This window comes from Heliconius melpomene, chromosome 1 (genome assembly GCF_056956725.1).
Source record: "Heliconius melpomene rosina isolate 202511_hmr_F chromosome 1, ASM5695672v1, whole genome shotgun sequence".
Classification (NCBI taxonomy): domain Eukaryota; kingdom Metazoa; phylum Arthropoda; class Insecta; order Lepidoptera; family Nymphalidae; genus Heliconius; species Heliconius melpomene.
Genome location: NC_140389.1, coordinates 14841198 through 14862619, shown reverse-complemented (window position 1 = coordinate 14862619; position 21422 = coordinate 14841198). Strand labels below are relative to the sequence as shown.

General features: G+C 30.9%; 1 protein-coding gene across 1 annotated transcript; it reads left to right on the top strand.

Annotated features, from left to right (window-relative positions):
• The first annotated feature begins 648 nt into the window (after nt 1-648).
• On the top strand, nt 649-19863 carry hzg (CTD small phosphatase herzog). Its single transcript, XM_085190695.1, has 5 exons — nt 649-858; nt 1165-1478; nt 11110-11291; nt 13164-13317; nt 15236-19863. Exons 1-5 carry the CDS (start codon nt 786-788, stop codon nt 15389-15391), a joined length of 879 nt encoding a protein of 292 aa, XP_085046821.1. The 5' UTR covers nt 649-785; the 3' UTR covers nt 15392-19863.
• Nucleotides 19864-21422: the final 1559 nt, after the last annotated feature.

The following is a 21422-nucleotide window of genomic DNA, read 5'->3' as shown; positions in this document are numbered from 1 at the left end:
TGTTACTGGGGTTGACATAAATCTATGTTCCATTATTATAATATTTTTAGCAAATATTCTAAGAAAAATAAAGTAGTTTTTAAAATAGTTTCATTAATGTACATTTATTCTTTGTAATTTTATCTTTATTGATGTTTTAACGTTTATGCAGTGCACGTAACTATTATTACTATTTTTTGCATGACCTATTTTTATGGATTTTAAAATATTTAATAGATAAAAAGATATCTTTAATTGTATAGTGAATTTAAAGTAATTGATAAAATGTGGCTTCAATTCTAACATCTTTTCTATCCACCCCATTTCAATGAACTGTAGGTACGGTACCGTAATTAATAGTTTGTGATAGCGATACATTCATCAACATTGAAATAAATATAAAAATACACGAATCTTTGGATGAATATATGTTTTTGCTTACTTTATAATAAATGATAAATTTATTTTAAATTTAATGAAATTTTACGTTGGTATTTAAAACTTGATAACTTTTAATAATGTTAATTATCTGTACCTATATCAAGTATTTTTGGCTGTTGACAATGCTAGTAACTTAAGAGCAAGTAGTAGATATCGTCATCTCTTTTTATATCTCACTACTAAAGTTATTAGAAAGAGACACAGAACAATGTAAATATTATGTTGGCGGCGCTCAAAGTTGGTATTTGCCCAGAGGCAGCCTGCCATTTTGTAAAATAGAAGGGAGATAAAAAATAGTTTTATGGTGTTAAAATTTAACATAAACGTCGTTGCCATTTATTTAAGGGCTCAAAACAAATGTTTAAATGGACGCATCGTCCATTATAACTCAAGTGTCACGGGATGACGAACAATTAAACAACTATGGATCCGATAGAGGTAAAGCTAAACTCAGATACACCTGTTACCCACTTCCATCAAATTAGAGCGTATAATGTTACCTTCTCTCGAGAGTCCTATATTTGCTGATCGTGACCAATTCCCTACAAGCGGATTGTTAAGCGACTTCTCCTTGATTAGTGTTTACCGTGAGAACAAAACTGAGGTAAACAATTGAAACGTGTTGCTGCGATAACATTCTTGCAAACAACCTTGAAAGCGTGTTCTAATATGGAACCTGTAGAAAACATAAGGAGTTCCTTGTGATTAGGAGTGATTTGTGCTTATGTTCAATGTTCCTTCCAGGACCGACCCCTGGCGGACAGCATATTGATGGAGATGGGACACCTGTGTCGGGCTCCACCCCTCTGGGAAGTAAAAAATCTAGCGGCAGTGGAGGCTTTTTACGATCCTTATTATGTTGTTGGCGGGGCGGGCGTGGCAAGGGTCCCCCTGGTGGCAATGGCACAAACAGTATCGACGGCAGGGCTTCGCCCCCGCTCCTTGTCATGTCAGACCATACACCAAGACCATTATTACCACCTGTAAGACACCAGGATATGCATAAAAAATGTATGGTTATAGACCTCGATGAAACATTGGTACACAGCTCATTTAAGGTAAGTCTTTTTTAAGAATTAATAAGTTTATACAAATTATTAAGTAAATCAATTATTGGAAGCAAACAAGATTTTAATTTATCATTTTCAGTCATTACAAGTTAATATTTACTAATCATTTAACCTTTATCATTAATATAATGCAAAAACCTTAGTAAACATATTTGATTTCATACATTTTCTTAAAAATTCTTGTTAATCCTTGATGTAGACACATACATATACAACCATATATGATGATTACATACAATTGGTATATTAAGTACTGTTAATTGGTCAAATGCATTGTCTTTAATACTATTAAATCTGTAATGACTCACAAGTTGTAATATTCATTTGTTTTAGTAGCATTTATACTCTCATTTTCATTTAAAAATGCAAGCATTATATGAAATTGTTATTATTTTAGATCATACATTTTAATTCTTAAGAATAAATAAATTTTAAAAGTCAAATTTAATCTAGATAATTAAATGTTGAATAAGAAAATTCTTCTTAGAAAATTTAATGTTCATAACGTCCCTTACTGAGGCATACTCAAAAATATTTGATAAAAAGTCTCATTTAGACTGCTCATATCCAATATGATCTAAAACTTACATCATATAGGGATATGGTAAGGGATAGCTTTTTTATTTTGGATATCCAATTATTTAGGCTATGGCTTTTATTACGTTTATTTATACATAGTATATGTATAGATTAATTTTTAAATTTTGATAAAATGCTCAGAATACTGTATGTAAGTCTGACTTGCACTTGGTCAGTTTTATTGCTGACAACAATTTTTGTTATACTGATATAATGATAAGTAATGTTTATCTTTGTCCATATAAGAAAACCTTGAAGTTCTTCATATATATTCTGATTTTTGTTATTGTAAATCGGAAGTTACAAATATTACAACATTATTGATATCTAAATATAGGTAAATTTTATCACCATAAAATGTGGCATAGTTAAATAATTGAATGTGATTGAGAATTAATTATATTATTTTCCCTACTCTGGCTAGACAAAGCACAGTGTTGAGTTCCGCCAAATCAAATGGCCAATTGTATAGAATGGAGTGTCTTGATAATCTTCTTTTTGCAAAATTTGCTATTGGAGGGATAAAGCATGAAGTTGAAACTCCATTATAAATCTCAATATATATCTTGATTATTATTTGAATATACTGATAACTGATAACATAATCATTAAACAACCAACAATATTTACTTTATGTATGTTTATATTAAAATAATACACAAACCTGTCCTTTCTATTATATGTAGTCAGTTTATTAAGTATCACTTATTACATTTATTCTTTTTTTATTATTTAATAACAAGATATTTTTTTATTACATTTTATTTTTAGCAGTTTTTAATTCAATATTATAAATATTATTTCAATTTATGAGTCTCACATTAGGTGGGAACAAAAAATGAAACTAGGATCATATTTTTGTTTGTTTTCCAAAGTATGCCTATTTGGAGATTTCATATACTTAACATAGCTTACATCACACTAGCATTGGTGGGAATAGATAAAAGAACAACAACACTAACATTGGCCACTTAGATGGGGAAGTCCCTTATTATAAGTCCCTTATATTTCACACAACATAGATAGAAATATAAACATGTCACGAAAGACGTTTGAACTATGAACAATTGCAAACATTTTTTTAATTATTTTTTATAATATATTTTTGTATTTAATTTATTAAGTAAATTAATATTAATAATAATTATTAAATATATATATGTACTGGTTTAACTAGTATACTTTTCTTATTATCTGCTAATTTTTTAATAAACGTTTGCCATAATATACACCGACATTTTTAACATAATTAACATTACCTTCAAATCGAATTTGAACTGGCATCACCTACGTGCGTAATACTTACGCATTTCCCGTTAACACGCTATCGTGTCTAAATTTACTTCGCAGAACTCGATACTATTGTTCTCTCGTGATTCGACTTGTTTTTTCCATTTCTATAAAGGAATTAGAGCATGCCGAAATATAAAGGGTCTCTTGGGTAACGGGACAAATAGCAAATAAAAGAGCCGTCTCTGCTTTCACAAGATTAATTCTCTATTGAGAATACGTTTAATATCAGTAGTTCATGGAATTGATCTGGAAAAATATTCCTATTTATATTTCATTTTGATTTAAAACGTGCTTATTATATCTATATCGAGATATTTACGATCTAGCTTAGAATAAATTGTATGTTAGTGTTGCTAGTTTTTGTACCGTATAATTAACCTGTGAATGGGAGGTAATTAAATACAAATTCGCTAATAACACCTAGTGTTTAGTATTTTTTTATCTTTTTCTATCTTGTGAAGTTCTGTCTGTGGCAGAAACATAATTTCCGTTTTTTTTTCTAAATTAGAACATTTTTTTTTCATTATCCGCCAAATTTGAAAATTATTAATATTAGAAATTATTAAGGTTTGTTAGGTTTCCTTAGTCTGCTCTACTTTGCAAAAGGTGGAAAGCTGCTAAAAAAATAATAATTAGTAATTACTGTTCAGTCTTTCTTCGCCAAAAAAAATCTTAACCTATTAAATAGCGTTCCAATGCAGATGCATTGTATTGAGGCCATTGTATTTCTAGTATTTTTCAATTTGGGTCAACTTTGTATTTTCATCTAAAATGTTAATATTTTCCCTTGTTATACGAAATGTTGAAATATTTTTAATATGTACTTAGTCATGAATGGCGATATTATGCAAAAGCTGTTTTACATATATGTTAATTTAATTTTGTGCCAATTAATTTTATAATTATATCTTGGTTAATAGGAATTTTGTATTTGAGGTTGTCGTAGTGCAGAGGACTATAAATGCGTTTTGACTATAAATGAGTTTTGGGTTCGATTCCCACTAGGAAAATGAAATATTTAATATTTCTTATTTCCTCGCTCTGGTAAAACAAAGCGCGGCGTTGAGTTCCACCACTCAACACACAAACCCAGCATTCGGCGGAAAGTGGCAAATGGAGTGTCTTAACACTAGGTTCCCAGGTTCCCTTTGCCTACCCTGTTATATGAGGGACATAGCGTAAAATTAAACAAATATTCTATATCTATACAAATATTATAGCGTTTTTTTTTATTTTTTTATTCAAAAATCCCGCAATTGTAACACGAAAGTACGTCGCTCTTAACAAGTTCGCAAGTATGTGCGTTTAAAATTATATAAATATTATAATTGTTTCCGCTTCAGTTCACTTCCTTTATAACGCTATCAAAATTGGTTAAGTAGGACTCGTACATGCGTACGATGATTTCTGTACCTCTGTGCGTTTGTTCAAGTGATTTTGTAAAGTGAGTTATATAATAAAAATGTATATATTTTTTTGAATTTGTATATAATTTTTTTTAAACTAAAATTGCACTAGTTAGTAACTAATACAATCAAATTCAAATGTGGCGACAATTGAACGGGCAGAGGAAACGCAATAGATTATGGGTTCAATTCCTACTCGAGAAAATGAAATATGTAATATTTTCATATCTTTGCTCTGGTAAAGCGGGGTGATTAGTTCCGTCACTCAACACGCAATGCCTCAAGAATTCGGCGGAAAGTGCGGAACGGTGTGTCTTAACATTAGATTCCCAGGTACCCTTGTTTTTCCTTGCCGTGTGCTAAATACAGCGAGAAGCTGAATAATAATAATAAAGTTATCAAGAACCGGATACAGAAGGCAGTATTACTTGAGACGGCGCGTATTGTGCGGCGGTTCCTCTCTCTGGAGCCCTAGCCACCGATGGCTGGGGCCCTTGTCCCGCCCTCGGAAGAGTGGTTTTTTTATATTTTTAAATGTATCTTTTTTTTATACTAATTTATATTTAAAGATGTAAAATTGATTCACTAATTTAATAAAAGTATATTCCTGTATAAAAGTTATAAATAACAGACAAATCTCAAAATTGTACAAAAGGAGTTTTAAATCTTAATGTAGGAAAGATAATACAATAACAAAGTGGCGTTGGTATACTTTTAACTATGTCAAACGTGCTGTTAGCCGCAAAAGGGGTGTGCGCTGACCCCCGATATTTTAAAAATAGATTGTATCGTATTATTATTTATTATGTAAGTTTAACAGTATTCATTTATGTTAAAATTCATTGAAACAATTCTTATAAGTATTGTAGCTGTAAATTGAATATATTTTAATAACATTTTGAATTGTTATCAGAAAAATATTGCTTGCTGGTTATTAACTGTTAACTTAATTATCCCAAACGTACACAAATACATGTTAAATGTCTCGCCCTTCTTTCCTTTCAAATCTAATGATACGTCCGCTACGCCAAGGTGGATTAGTCGAAATTGTTAGCACTCATCTACAGTACGAGGCGTTAATTCCCCCTATCAATATTGTTTTTTGTACCGGTGTGTTTATTTGCGTGTCTTAAATTTTGTGTGTTAAAAGTAAAGTGTTGTAGAATAGGAACCATGGACGTATCTAGAGATATTTTTCAAGGGTCTGGACTCTGGCATTAAAGCGATCTATTCGTGTAACGGGATCTTTTTAAAAATTGTCATAAATTTTTTGTTAGTAAAATTTCTGAGGTGGGCACAAGATCATTCTGGGGTAGGCACGACCCACCCTTTATTCCTATTGCTCATGGTTCTAACTTTTAGTTCAGTTAGGTAATTGTTTAACTGACGTTAATGGATCGGGTGAGTTTCAAATTGGAGTATCGCAGATCGGACTCGTGATGGATGTTATGAAAACTTCCTTGAAATCATATTACGATAGTAAATACTAACGTTTTATGATTTTTGATAATTAATTATTTTTTACATTCATTATAAATTTTCAAAAAATAATAATAAAAACAACCGTAGCTTTTATATTTATTAGGTAGCGTATTACTTTACAAAAGTATTGACGAAATATTTTATCTATTTATTTATATTTTAATCTGTATATTTTTCAATATGTCACCAATGACTCGAAATATGTTAAAATTACCTATTTCATCTGGTTAAATATCTCTATATCATAGAGTTTTCTGCACGAGTAAGTATCTACTTGTAGTAGTTGCTCGTTCCTGATCCAAGTTATGTATGTGGCTCATCAAGTGAGGACGCAGTTATTAACCTTAATTAATTAATAAACGAAAGCGCTAAACTTTCTTGTACCGAGCTTACAAATTGCTGCATTGAACGTTTCAAATGTGTATACTTCTTACGAGTTCTTGTGAGTTCGATTCCCGTTCGAGGAAATTAAATATTTAATAGATACCTTCATTGAATCGCTCTGGTAGTGAGGCTAAGCGCGACGTTGAATTCCGCCACTCAACATATAATGCTTCCATAATTCGGCGGAGTGTGGAAGTGTCGTAATGGTGACGGATTATCTAAAAACTAGGTTCCTATGTTCCCTCTGTCTACTAATAGTAAAAAAGTTAAAGCACTCAAGGCGCATAGTTTCGAATTCTGGCAGAAAGGAAGATCGTAGTATCTTGGTACTATTGTCAGTATTTATAAATCGCTCGCTCATCGTCAAATTCACACAACAATCGTCAAATTTGACATCGAGCTTCAGATGCCATTTCATTCTCATAAATTACATATCTAAGAATCAAAACGGCAGCTCAAGATCGATCTCAAACTTGAGAGCGATTTATAATTACGGGCTAAGTTCTCACTGCCTACTGGTACTACCTACACTGATATATGCTGGGTAAAACATATAACAAGGCAACTGAATAAAAATAGCCCTTTTATAGTGCCTGTTCTTTTATGAGGTAGATAATATCTTTGATATCTTATAAAGAATACAAAGGACGAGACTTGAATTAAGATTTCAGACCAGCTTCGAAAATCTTTTGAGTTTATCTCCATACAAATTTATAATCTAAGTTTATTCAGTGATTGACAGTTTCACATATATAAATAAACGTTTTCCTATAAGCCTTTACCACCTACCTTATAATGTACCACCTTCCTTTTCACCCACCTCGTGTTAAAAATACCTGCCACAGAAGCGATCAATTCCATTTCGCAATTAGCCGCCGCCAGTATCGACATGAGAAAAGGTGTCTAAAAATATGCGTCGTAGTTAAAACGGTTACTAGGCGTGTACGCGGATTTTATAATCTTTGTTGCCCACATTGTATCGATATATGCAATGCTTATTTTTATACGTTTTATAAACATGTTGTAAGGCCAGGGTTCCAGCTTTTGTAAGAATCCTATAGGATTTCCTACTTAAGATATGGAAATAATATTGATTTATATTGCCTTTTCATATCTATATTAGATATAAGTTTTTACATAAAATAACATTATTTAAGTACATATATTGTTTATTTGCTGCTTCAATGACTTATTTGTGCGTTTTATCTTCCTAATATGTCAAAGTCAATAAAAGACTTTCTTTCTATTCCACATTCCTTCAATATTTAAAATATTGCTGAAGTGAAAGTGTGAAACAACTGTTTCCTTACACAGGTGCATATTATATAAAGAAAATGAGATGATAGTAAGTTTGCAGATCCATCTAATTGCAATATAAACATAGAAATTGATTAAAATAGATATAGAACTTGATACAATCTTTATTATAGGTAATCTTAAACAAATTGCGAAGTATAAGTTTAAATGTCATACCGTGTCATTGTCGTCTCTAACACCATTTTGGGCAGCGTTAAGCATACAAACGCGTCTCTTGTGAAACTGCCTAAGTCTAACGCATTATGAGCAGTATGAGGTTACGATATATGAAAATGAACTCAAAAATAATATTATTATGTTTAATTTTCATTTCGTACTAACTTAACTTGACCTTATAACCTTATTAAGCACGCTTAATAATACGGATAGATTACGAGGAATTAAGTTGAAATTCATCCTTAGGTGATGAGTGGCCATTGTTTGTTCACTGGTAATGGACACATATTTAGTTGATAATTCCAAGGTTATTATCCTCGTCCTCTTTGTCAAAATAATTTTGGTTATGCGGTTGCCGATATCAAATGTGTAGTTAATAAACCCATTATGGCGCAGTGTTGTTGTATCTGACGCGATGGTTGTGGCTTCTTTCTTGATCAAGCGACTGGCTATATTCACATTGTCTTCGCCAAACGCAACGTTAAGTTCCGCCTTTTAACTCGAAACGACATATTTAGAAATTTGTTCGGAAAACACGTATATTAACAATGGGTTCTCTCTGCTTAAAAGCAAAATAATCTTACTACGAAGTTTATACATGATCGTACGTCTATGTTGTACTATTAGTTAGCTTCTTCCATGTCAAGGTTCCGACCTTGGATTTATTTGGGCGCAATAATCTACGCCATCTGCCACATAGCAGATACTATTTATTCATCTGTCAATCTTAATAGTACCACTTTATTATAGTGTTAAAGAGTTTTCCGTTGAAAATAATGGATGGATTTATTGTTATATGTAATCGTTGTTTGTGATTACTTATAAGATTATATATAATTTGTTTACAATTGGAATGTAATTGATTAATTGATTTGTAAGATCGAATTCGTTTGGCTGATATATGTTTAATATATTAATAGCTTTTTAATGTTTTCCTTACTCTTAATTACCGCGTCTATCTCCATCTTAAAGACCGGCAACGCACCTGTAGCCGCTCTGGTGTTGCACGGGGTTGTGGGCGGCGATGATCACTTACCATCAGGTGACCAGAACGGTCGTTTGCCTTGTCCTTTCCCATAAAAAATATTAGGGTACGGAAATATTTAAAAATAATTGATTATGTAAAGTGCATCGTTGGGCGAAACCGCGATATAGTTCAAAATTAATTTTATAATATAAGAACGCAATGATTTATGAACAATGAGTTCTCTTATTTAAAAATGCGTAAAATTCACGACGATACAAGACTGCGATAGTCTATCCTGATCTGTCTATCCTATACATTGAAAAGCAAGGAATCTAGTTAATGAATCATGCCAAATTGACAACAGCCATTAGGCCTCATAGAAAGAGGATACGTATTTATGTCACACAATCATTGTTTTCCTTTTAAAACAAAGGTGTAAGACGTGCCGAGAAATGCTAAGATTGACACTGTACCTTACACGAGTGTCGTATATATAAAACTATTGTTTCTGACATGCCAACTAAAAATAACGTGAGCTATAGTTACTTAAAATTATAAACATCTAGATATCATGATATGATCCAACTGTTCGTACAGATTTCCTAGGTGTTGCCAGAAATAAATTTGATAATTTTATTATTGTTCTTATTGCATACGTTTCTATTTTGACTGTAGAAATTAGGATGTCAGATTGAATAGCTAGTTAAATGATAATAATACAATAATGCCAGTTATAACACGGTAGGTACTCTTATAACGCATTTTCATATAAGGCGATTTTAAAAGTTTTATATTCGGGTATTCCCCTATACAACGCGGGGGTTCCATGTGTTAAATTTCTTTACTGTGTAATTTATAATTATTTGTACAGATCATGATTAATTCGTGTATCTTTGCACATTAATTCAAATGTGTCGTTTTAAAATTAAAGTAAATTAAATTGTAAACATTTGATTTTAAAATAATTTAAGTTCCTTGTTTTTGAAGTGTAAAAACATTAATTATTCAATATTCGCCATCAAAAAAAAAAAAAACAAAACCTAAGTCAAATAGTAAAAAGTTAAACGTGATCATTTGTACATAACGCGTTATACGGGGTCATACAAGCGGTTTATACGAGATTTATACTTGAGATATATACATTTATAATGCAGGAACAATCATTTTTTATATCAAATTCCAACTCTGTTAAAAGATTAAGAGGTATTGTTCCAGCAGTTATAATAAAGATTAAAGGCTCCACTTTTTACTTATGATATGGACAAAGACGTATGCGTATTCTAGTCTAGACAAAATTCTTGATGAGTCAGACTCATGACTAATATTGAATTACCATATACATATAGGAAATTTAGCTTTGTACTGTACTAGTTAAATGTTGACACGATTCACTCTCCACTTTCTTAAAATATCCTAGGTTTTAATTTGGATTTCTTTTTTTAGGGATTAATCTTATTGACCATAAAAGAAAATGAGTTGCGATTTCATGATGCCCCCATTTTATTCATAATATAATATACATTTCTATAGAAATAATTCAATTAGGTCAATATATCAGTTTAGCTCTGAATTCACAAAGTTAATGACTAACTTCTTGGATATTCCCACTACATTGAATCACTCGCTTATGGTGCGCATACCTTCGAATTAAAACGTATTATGATATGAGGCCTGTCCTAGATCCCCACTCGAGGAAATTAAATATTTAATATTTTCGGTCTGGTAACGCGCGACGTTGAGTTCCTGCGGAAAATGGGAAACGGGAATGTCTTAATGGAACGGAGTGTTTTAACACTAGGTTCCCAGGTTGACTCTGCATACCCCATTTTGTGCAGAATACAGCAATAAAATTAAAAATGTTATGATATTACTTAATGTTTTAAAAAGCATGTTTTTGTTTTTAATGTTTTATGTACACTTATATTTTGATGTAACATTTCATTCTCTTGTATAGTGTCTTAAAATAAAATATTGGTATTTGTACATTTACCAGCATATATATACAAAGATATAACATTCCATTCTTCTATTACAGCCAATCAACAATGCGGATTTCGTAGTGCCCGTGGAGATAGACGGCGCGGTGCACCAAGTGTACGTGCTGAAGCGGCCGCACGTCGACGAGTTCCTGCGGCGCTGCGGAGAGTTGTACGAGTGCGTGCTGTTCACGGCCTCGCTGGCGAAGTACGCGGACCCTGTGGCCGATCTGTTAGACAGGTTGGTGTGGATTCGATTATAATGATTCGGAATCTGCTTGAATTGTCTGATAGCTAAGAGATTAAATATTGTTTTATTATATCTACGTTTGTATCGACTGCAGCATAAATATATCTTCAACACACTTGTTCCGTTAGGTGTTTTCCCATATTTGTGTTGAGATTACACTGATTATTACATTTAGATAAGGTGAGTGTAATGTTTTAAGTTGAACGTGGACGATTCATATGTATGTCAATGTCCTTTCTAAGATAAATCCAGTAAATCTATATATTTTGACGTTTGTAAAAGAAATGATAAATATTTAAACAAATATTTCTTATTGGAAATGAATTCTAGAAGTATCTAAGAAATGTCTCAGTATTGCCGTTTTGCTATTTTCTTGATAGGTACTTAGAAACAATCAGCAACAGGTAAAAATGACAAATCATTGTTTAAATTCTTAGCTTATTGGTAATGCACCTAGATACATATGTACGGAAAATATGTACGGAATTTTTATGGTATTAGTCTACAAAATATACTGGGGGATTTTTAATGTACATTCTCATATAAGTTAGAAAGGAAAAAATACTAACTACTATGCCTTATAAAAACAGTCCCATGGCATATTTCAATAGCCATCATTACAAGCTTAATTGATTATAAAAAATTACATCAAAAAACTTAGTTATTTTTTACTTAGCATTTTATTGCTTGTTAAACAAAAAAGTTACCGTTATTCAGTCACGTTAACCAAAGCGGGCCCTAAGAAATATCTAAAATAGAAATTGCATAAAAAGAGCAACAAATGAAACACTCGAGACTAAAAGGTCGAAGAGAGGCGTGAAGTGCCTTTTGTACGCTGTATTTATCCATAGTATGCGGGCCTCTTGTGAAGGGTTGTGAGAACTAATGGTTCAATAAATAAGTATTGGAATCTAAATGCCTTTGGACATTCCTGAAGTTCACAGTTTATACTTTTATAAGAATTCGTGAATCTAATTGTTCAAATTGAAGGCGATAATTGTTTTTTTTTTAATTCTACAGCCACAGACGTTTGTTTTTTTAGTTTTATTTTTAATGGCATTGAACAATGTGTTAACAGGATGTCAGATTAACTTGGTTTAGCGTTATCTGCGTGTGATAGTACAGTTTACTTGGCTTTAAAACAAGATTTGAAAATATCGATGCTCTTTTAGACGATGAAAATTTTCCCGTCACTTTTATATTTTTATTTTAGTGATAATTTTGTATTTAAACTTTTTTTTATGATGGTATTATTAATTTCGGTTTAAACATGTAGAAAACACCGTATTCATTTATAATTAAAATTTTGAGTTAATTATTTTTTAACGTAATTTGACCATAAATTACTTTTAATTTTTATATTCTAAATCTATCTATATATTTATAAAGACTATACAGCAATAACAAGGTCAAAGTCAAGTTGACGTTAAGTATTTGTTATTGATGATATTTTTTATCAATTATAGGCTAAGCCTGCTTAATTCTTTTGACATAACAACAAACAGACTTACAGATTTACCCTTGTCAAAGTCTTAGATTGTTTTTACATAGTAGAAATTGTTATCATCATTTTTTTAAACTTTAATTTATTGAATTCATAGTTTTCATTTCCTTGGCTTTTAAAATGACTGTCGAAGCCAAGTTGTGGGATTTCGCCATTGAATTTCTTGATTTTCTTTGTGTAATCCGAAATATTACTTTAAAGCTTCTCGCTATGTCCAGCACGTAACAAGGTAGGCAGAGGGAACCTGAGAAACTAGTGTTAAGATACTCCGTTTCCCACTTTCCGCCGAATTCTGGAGTATGGGTGTATTTATAAAAAATATGATTAATAAAAATTAAAAACTCTTTTCTAAAATCCAGATGGGGTGTGTTCCGGGCGCGGTTGTTCCGCGACAGCTGCGTGTTCCACCGCGGCAACTACGTGAAGGACCTGAACAGTCTCGGGCGCGACCTGCGCCGTGTTGTTATCGTTGATAACTCCCCCGCCTCTTACATATTCCACCCTGATAACGCTGTGAGTATCAGTCGAGTGGTTTATAGTGTTTAGTTTGTATGGATTTAGTAGTAATAGTATTCTGTGTGAATGGAAAATTTTAATTAATAATAATAAAACTAATAATTACATTAAATTGAGACTTTAAGTTAGTGTCTATGTCTTTGTGGACATGAACAATATAAAATAAAAAGTAGTTTTTTTTATCAGCTTCACTTTGTATGCCGCATACAGCAGGGTAGGCAGAGGGAACCTAGAGTTAAGACACTGCGTTCTCCACTTTCTGCCAAATTCTGGAGACATTGCGTGTTGAGGAGTAGAACTCAACGTCGCCAAAAAATGTGTAAATTATAAAAAGTAGTTCCATAAATAAAACTTATAAAATTATTCATAAATTGATGTATAGCATTGAATTTTAATTTTAAAAAATCCATGTTAACATAATGATCAATGATAAAGATATTTGATTTTTATTTAAATACTAGCGGACGCGCGCAGCTTCGCTTGCGTAATTAGGGATGAATTCTAATAAACCACGAAACATGTGTTGAATGAAATATTTTTAAGAGTCTAAATTTCAAATTTTATAAAAATCGGTGGCGATTAAAAGATTTTTCCATACAAACTTTCAACCCCTTATTTGCAACCTTAGGGGGTGAATTCTAGAAAATCATGAAACACATGTTCAATTAAATATTTTTAAGAGTCTAAATAAAAAAAAATATAATAATCGGTGGCGTTTTAAAGATTTTTCCGTACAAACTTTCAACCCCTTATTTGCACTCTTAGGGGAAGAATTCTAGAAAACCATGAAACATGTGTTCAATTAAATACTTTTAAGAGTCGGAATTTCAAATTTTATAAAAATTGGTGCCGATTTAAAAAAAAATCTATACAAACTTTCAACCCCTTATTTGCACCCTTAGGGGAAGAATTCTAGAAAACCATGAAACATGTGTTCAATTAAATACTTTTAAGAGTCTGAATTTCAAATTTTATAAAAATTGGTGCCGATTTAAAAAAAAATCTATACAAACTTTCAACCCCTTATTTGCACCCTTAGGGGGAGAATTCTAGAAAACGATGAAACACGTGTTCAATTAAATACTTTTAAAAATCTAAATTTCAAATTTTATAAAAATCGGTGCTGATTTAATTTTTTTTCCATACAAACTTTGAACCCCTATTTCACCCCTTTTGGGTTAAAATTTTTCAAAATCCCTTCTTAGTGGATGTCCAGATTACGAAAGTAAACATCTGTCCAAATTTAACGTTTCTACCATCAGCGGTTACGGCTGTGCGTGCGTCTTACCTCAGTCAGTGAGGACAAGTCCTTTTATATATATAGATAACTGAAGTCAAATAATATTTTGGAAGAGTATCCCTACTCTTAAAATATAGAGATACTGTATTAGCTTTCATTTTGGAATTATGATATATTTGAAAATTTTAACGGCGTAACTGAACACCGCACTTTGTCTATCAGATCAGAGTAAAGAACTTAGTTTAAATATAGTCATTCCTCCGGATAATAAATATTATTTCTATATTATAATTAACATTGCCTTAAGTAATTAAATACTTGGGATTGCAATTAACAATATTTTTTTTAATTTACGTTTTACCACTCAAATCTTGGCTCGCGTCTGAGAGGCTGAACAACAGTTATTTGCATAATGATATTTGATGACTATTGTGTTATGTTTGTAGTTTTTGTATATTACTATTATTATTGTGAGGTTTTTATTTCGCATTTTATTGGCAAGGAATAATTGTTTTATTTTACATTTTTAAAATATTAAAGTCAAAGATATAACAATCCAAATGTACATTATTTAGGTGTTATGATATTTTTTTTTTATTAATAAATATAATATGTCCAGATGTTAATTCAATTAATTATAATAAATGTTTTAACATATTTTCCGATTAATTACAGGTACCTGTCGCGTCATGGTTCGACGATATGACAGATTCAGAACTTTTAGACTTGATACCGTTCTTCGAGAAATTAAGCAAAGTCGACAGTGTGTACACAGTGTTGCGCAACTCGAACCACCCGTACAACCCCACACAGAACTCCCCGCCCACATAGCGAACGATCGACCTCGTCCTGCCCACGCGTGGGCGTTGGCGGTACGAGCGCGTGCCCACCCGCGACCCACTGGTTCCGCTCGTCCCGCCGGTCCCGCTGGTCCCGCAGGTCCTCGTCCTGCCCGACACGCGCGTGGTGCACGCCGTACCGTCGCTGACTCTCCTCGAGACGTTGATCAAGAAGGGGGCGAACTTCGTATTAAGTGCCAATTTTGCCTTGTGGTTGATAAGGACGTTGTTTGTACCTATTTTACATTTTAGGTATCTAGTGCGTAAGTGGTCCGTGCATACTTCCCCTTGAGCTATGCTTCCTCTTTTGTTTTTATTTTCAATTCTTCTAAATTTGAATTGTGCGTGCGATTGTAATCGATTAGCTGTTGAGAATAAACGATTATTTGTGTTCGATTCTAATATTGTTGTTAGCCGATTAAAATCGCATCGTTTTCAATAACGATTTCAATTTTTTATATCGTGCTTGGGATCAAAATACGAGTAAGTCAGATGTTGCCATTTACGGGAATTGTTCGACTCGGTTTCGCTTAAGACATAATATATAATGAATAGACTTAATGTAATTACGAATTTCGCAAATGGACTGTCGTCTACGTGGAAGTAATGTCAGTCCTGATAATATGTATTGTATAAATATATATTTTTATCGTAAACATTTTAACGTATAATCACAGTACATATTGTAACGACGCGTGTACATAGTATTATAGCGGCATATAGCACTTAGGTGTGTACACGGTATGGAGCTAGTGTTACACTAATTTTTTGTACGTGTAAATATTTTTGACAAGTTTTTTTTTACCTTTAAAGAATGCTTAATGAACTATTTATATGGAATTTTATATAATATTTATTGGATTGTATTGTATAGAATGTAGGATATGTGGTTGTAAATAAGTCTTGAAGCTACTGAGCAGATTTTTTTTTTATTACATTTTTTATCATATCAAAACTAATGTATTTATTACTATTAATAAGCGACTTACATCTTGACAAAGCGATGGGCTGCTATTAATAAGTGTGAATTTTATATTTTTCTAGTGTGACACCAGCTTTATATTTTTTTTAAGTGCACATAAGCATTGATGTGATTTTACATTATCATAATGTATGCATACTTTTTTTTTATTTAAATGAGAAATTTAATTGTGAACATTGTTATGTATTTTATTTTTAATGTATTTATCGGAATCCAGCATGGTGGCATATTGTTTCACCGCCCTTTAACCAGAAGTACTTAAGTATTAAAATGCTTCAGTCGCTTTAATTTTTTTTAATAGGGAAATAAATATTAATAAATTATATTACCATTTATACTGTATAGACATGCTATTATTAAGTGGAAGACAAATGCCGCCATGTTATGTTATATCCGATTGTATCAAATATTAGTTCAGTTCTTTTTAATTGCTATATCACACGGTAAATGATGGATTTGAACCCAAAACCATAATTGAATATTTTTTTATATATATTTCGCGTTTTGCGTTCACGTTTTCGTGAAACAGTATTGTCAGCACAATATATGATTTTACTCTCAGTATTATCTAGTTTTTTAGAAGTTGACCGATTTTACCCATATTGTATATGAATCCATTATAAATATATATTTTTACATAAAATGAATAAGTAGGCTTTACATACAAGACATGTTTTTTATAATAATAACCATTTTATTTTTATTATTAACAAGTTATTGATAATGACGGCTATAAGAGAATGAGTAAAAAAATAATTTCTTACAATCAACTAGCTTTTTTGTGGTTTATTGATTAAGTTATAAGTATTAAAATAACAATTTGATTCTACGGAAGTGAAATTGATATCTGAATATTAGAACTTTGCCAATTAAGGAATTACATTTTATTAAATGATGTTAAAATATTATTTTAATGTTAAATTGTTAGTTTCCTTGTAAAATAACTTTTTTTATTATTATATGCCATTATTATTTAGCAAAATAAATTCGTCTGACTTTACACGCGACGGTGGTGGGTTCAATTCCCGATCGGAGGATTGAATTATTTTCATTTCCTTATTCTGGTATCAAGACTGAATATCTCGAAAATTGGGGGGGGCATGAGAAACGGAGTATCTTAACAATAAGTTTAAATCTACCTCCGGGATACAGTGTGAATCTGAAAAATATCTTAGTCTTGTGTGTAATCCGCGTATAAAAACGTCAAAATTCAAAATTTTACACAATATCATAATATTGGATAAGTTAGGGTGAAATATGATGGTGCTTTCAGTATTAGTTAAATAAGCAACACGAAATTAAATATGGTACGCACACTTTGTTTCGAATAAGAGATAGGCAGTGATGTGAAAGTTTCATCATTTATTGTTCAGCAACTCGTATGATTTCAAATACTATTCTATCAAGTAATGTAAATAACTATATCTTAATTTCTATCTAATTTCTAAATTAATTATTATTATGATTTGTACGCGACTCCTTATAGACATTTGTTATTTAGTCTATCAATATGTATAATACGAATAGTAGTACACTATCGCTAGATGTAAACTTATTTTTTATTTATGCTCATATTCACCATTTCTCGTTTTAAATCCTGTATTTGAACCTATTACCCATATATTTAATGGTTTTAACATAAGGATTTTAAAGTGAAATTGTGGCACATTCAACTTGGAAGTGTATTTAAAAAGTATAAATGTCAGATATCATTTCGATATGTCAAAAGGTCATAGACCTCTGGATGCCATTAGTCAGGTCACGTCATATTCATTTTAGCCAATTAATGTTTTGATTAACAAATCAGCCGTCCCGTTCATATCGTGTGTCAAATAGCATGTTTTTTAAATCATTTTATGTACATATTTGTGGATTGCAACTACATTCTACACTTGGGAGGGTTATAATGAACATTTCATATTGGAATAGTTTTTTTTAACCGACTTCAAGAAGGAGGTTATCAATTTAACTGTATTTTCTATTAAAGCAAATAGTAATTAGTGGCGATAATTGTGAAAAAATTAAATATATTTAAGTGAAAATTGTATTGTAATTTGAAGGCAAAATTGGGCAAAGCAGATTGATTAGTGATGAAAGTAGATTGATTTTTAAAATTAAATTCACATTTTATTTTAAATTGAATTTTGGTTATTTAATTGGTCTAATTTTAATAATTATAGCTTTTGAGTCCATTCTGCTTACCTATCACTAAAATAATATATAGAACAAATGATATTGTGTTCATTTTTTTATTATATAAAAAGGAAAAACGACGCAAGAGTGTAAATGTAGTCCGTATTTGTGTGAATCATCGTCCCATAAACCACTAGCATTTATTCCCTAAGCATTAACATATATAGGTTTAGTATGTTATAGTAATATATACGTTGATTTCTATAGTTTATAAGATTTATTGATTTCATTCTAATGAATGAACATTTTTTATATTATAACTGTGAAATCTGTGAATTGTCTTATGTACAGTACAAGAGATTGTGCACATTTGAATTTTTTTCTAATACAGCAGCTATCGTTCGTGTTAGTTTTTCGTTCGTTCATTTTATTTAGTTTCATTCAATCGTTCGTTCTTGTGTGCACAATCTTTGTTAAAAACAATAGATCGACATTAAGTATCGTCCATGTTGTTTAGGAATTTAATTGTTAATTTTTATATTGAATTTAATGCATGCAATAAAAATCAATTGATATTCTCCTTATGATGTAATATAAATTTTACGTTATCAACTTCTTTTTTATACATATGTCAAAAATTTATTGTTACAATATGATTAGGATTGCGATTTTTTTTAACTGTAATTTAATATTAGATTAAGTTGTACGAAATAGTGATTAACGCAATAATGTTTGTTTGTTTTTTGTCTAACCTACATTTATATATTTATACGTATAAATTACGGAACTCGATTTTTGTTTATGTCCCGGTGCTTCGCGAACCAGTTGCAATGGTAGCCATATTTTGTGTGAGAAAAAGCCATTTTTAACGTATTAGGTACAAGGTAATAGTTACTGAAAGTAATCATTGCCCGATGCGAGGCAGTTTGTGGAAAATAAGATGAAATTAAATATTTAACGTCTAATTGATTAGTTTATATGAGAGAATTTAACGATTTTTTAACAAAAATTGCTTGTGTCAAATAGCATAAATAATGTCATTCTTTTAAGTGTCTTGAATTCAGATATTTTACACTGCTGCCTCGCGCTTTATCTATTTTATAATTTATTTTATATACATAAGTTTTAACTTGTTAATAATAAATGAAAATTATTTTTATGTTGGCAATATTTCATTTTTTTTATGTGCTATAGTCGAGTTCTGTTCGAACAGTTTAGTTGCTTGTGAACAAAGTACAAAGTAATAGTATGCACTATGCAGTGGCTGAAAATAGATTCATTATACATATAATTGTAATGTAAGTTTTTATGCAGAACATACCTAAGTATATGGACTTGCTTATTGAAAATATTGTTTTTTTCATTAATTCACACTTATAGTCATGTCTGTTACGGAAGAGGGTATTCAATAGAATCACAAATGTCTAAAAAAAATGTTGTTATTATATTCATAAAGGATTTGATGCAGTTATATTGAATTAGATTGACCACGTATTCCTCTAATATTTATGGGTTACTATGGGCTATAAGTTAAGATTTTGAAGTTATTAGATATTTTGTCCAAAAAATGCTTCAGAATATTCACCTCACTGCTTTAAAAATTAACGAGTTTGAAAAGAATTTACAATAGAATGAAAAAGAATATTTGAATCCACTATTACGCCCTGACTATACTTAATAATAGCTTCCCACCTGGGCCACTGCCGCACAGTACGACCCGAGACTAGGGTTGTACCGTCAGCAAAAAAAGTTCATGCAGACATTTTAATATTAAATTTATTTAACTATAGATTTTAGCTACGAATTTTTATACTTCCTTTAAATCTTAAAAGAGCTTCTAATGAAAATATATTTATTAGTAAATAGAAAAAAAAAATGATTGCACTAGATTCTGTATGTAAAACGCTATTATCCGATTTGTATAGTACTGAATAGATGTCACATTAAATGTTATAGTTAAATCAGAATTCGTTTATTTATAAATATTTCTTATACTATGCTTGAAATACGACAATATTTTCCAGTTCTTTAGAGGAGTGCAATATGTTTGGAATTTATGTGAACAGTATATCGTTTGATTTGTATTATGTAAAATACAATAAATAGGTGTTGGCATATTGTAGATATATCTGTATAGTGTGGACTTGTCGTGTAATTTTTAATTACTTTTTTTAACGCCATAGTTTATGTAATCTTTGTCCTTTTACAAATTGTTTTCCACTCTTTTCTACTTGTGTTACTTAAATGTTTAATCAAAAAATAATTTTCCAATTAAAATTATTAAGAGCTCACGTTTGTTTTATTACACAAATTTTGTAATATATATATATATTTATATTTTTAAGTTACACGACAGTACCTATAACAAGTTTTTACCTATCAGAGATTAGATAAGCGAACGATAATTATAATATTTATATGTAATATCAAGGAAATAGGAATCGATGGGTAACATTTACCCGACACGAAATTTATATAATATGGTGTACATTTTTGATATGATGTTGTACAAAAGAGACATTTGGTATGTTATTTTATAGGAATGAAATAAATAGCCTTAATAAACTATGTGTGTATTATTTACGTTTTAATTTTTAATTATTATAATATAATTACGATTAATTAGTGTACTTTTATGCATAGATATCGTATTTTGCTGCTTCATAATTTATTTAGCAAGCTAAGCAGCTAGTTAAGATGAATATCTTAAAACGAATTTATAACACTTATCGCTCAATTTTCGATGTTTAACATTACGTGTTGTGTGGCGAAACTTAACGCCCCGTTTTTCTACTAGAGAATGAAGTAACTCATAACAAACTGTCTTCTCCGGCTACTGCCTCAATACAAAAAAGGTAACATTTTACAAATAAGGTAACACACTAATTAAGGTTAAAAAAATGATAAA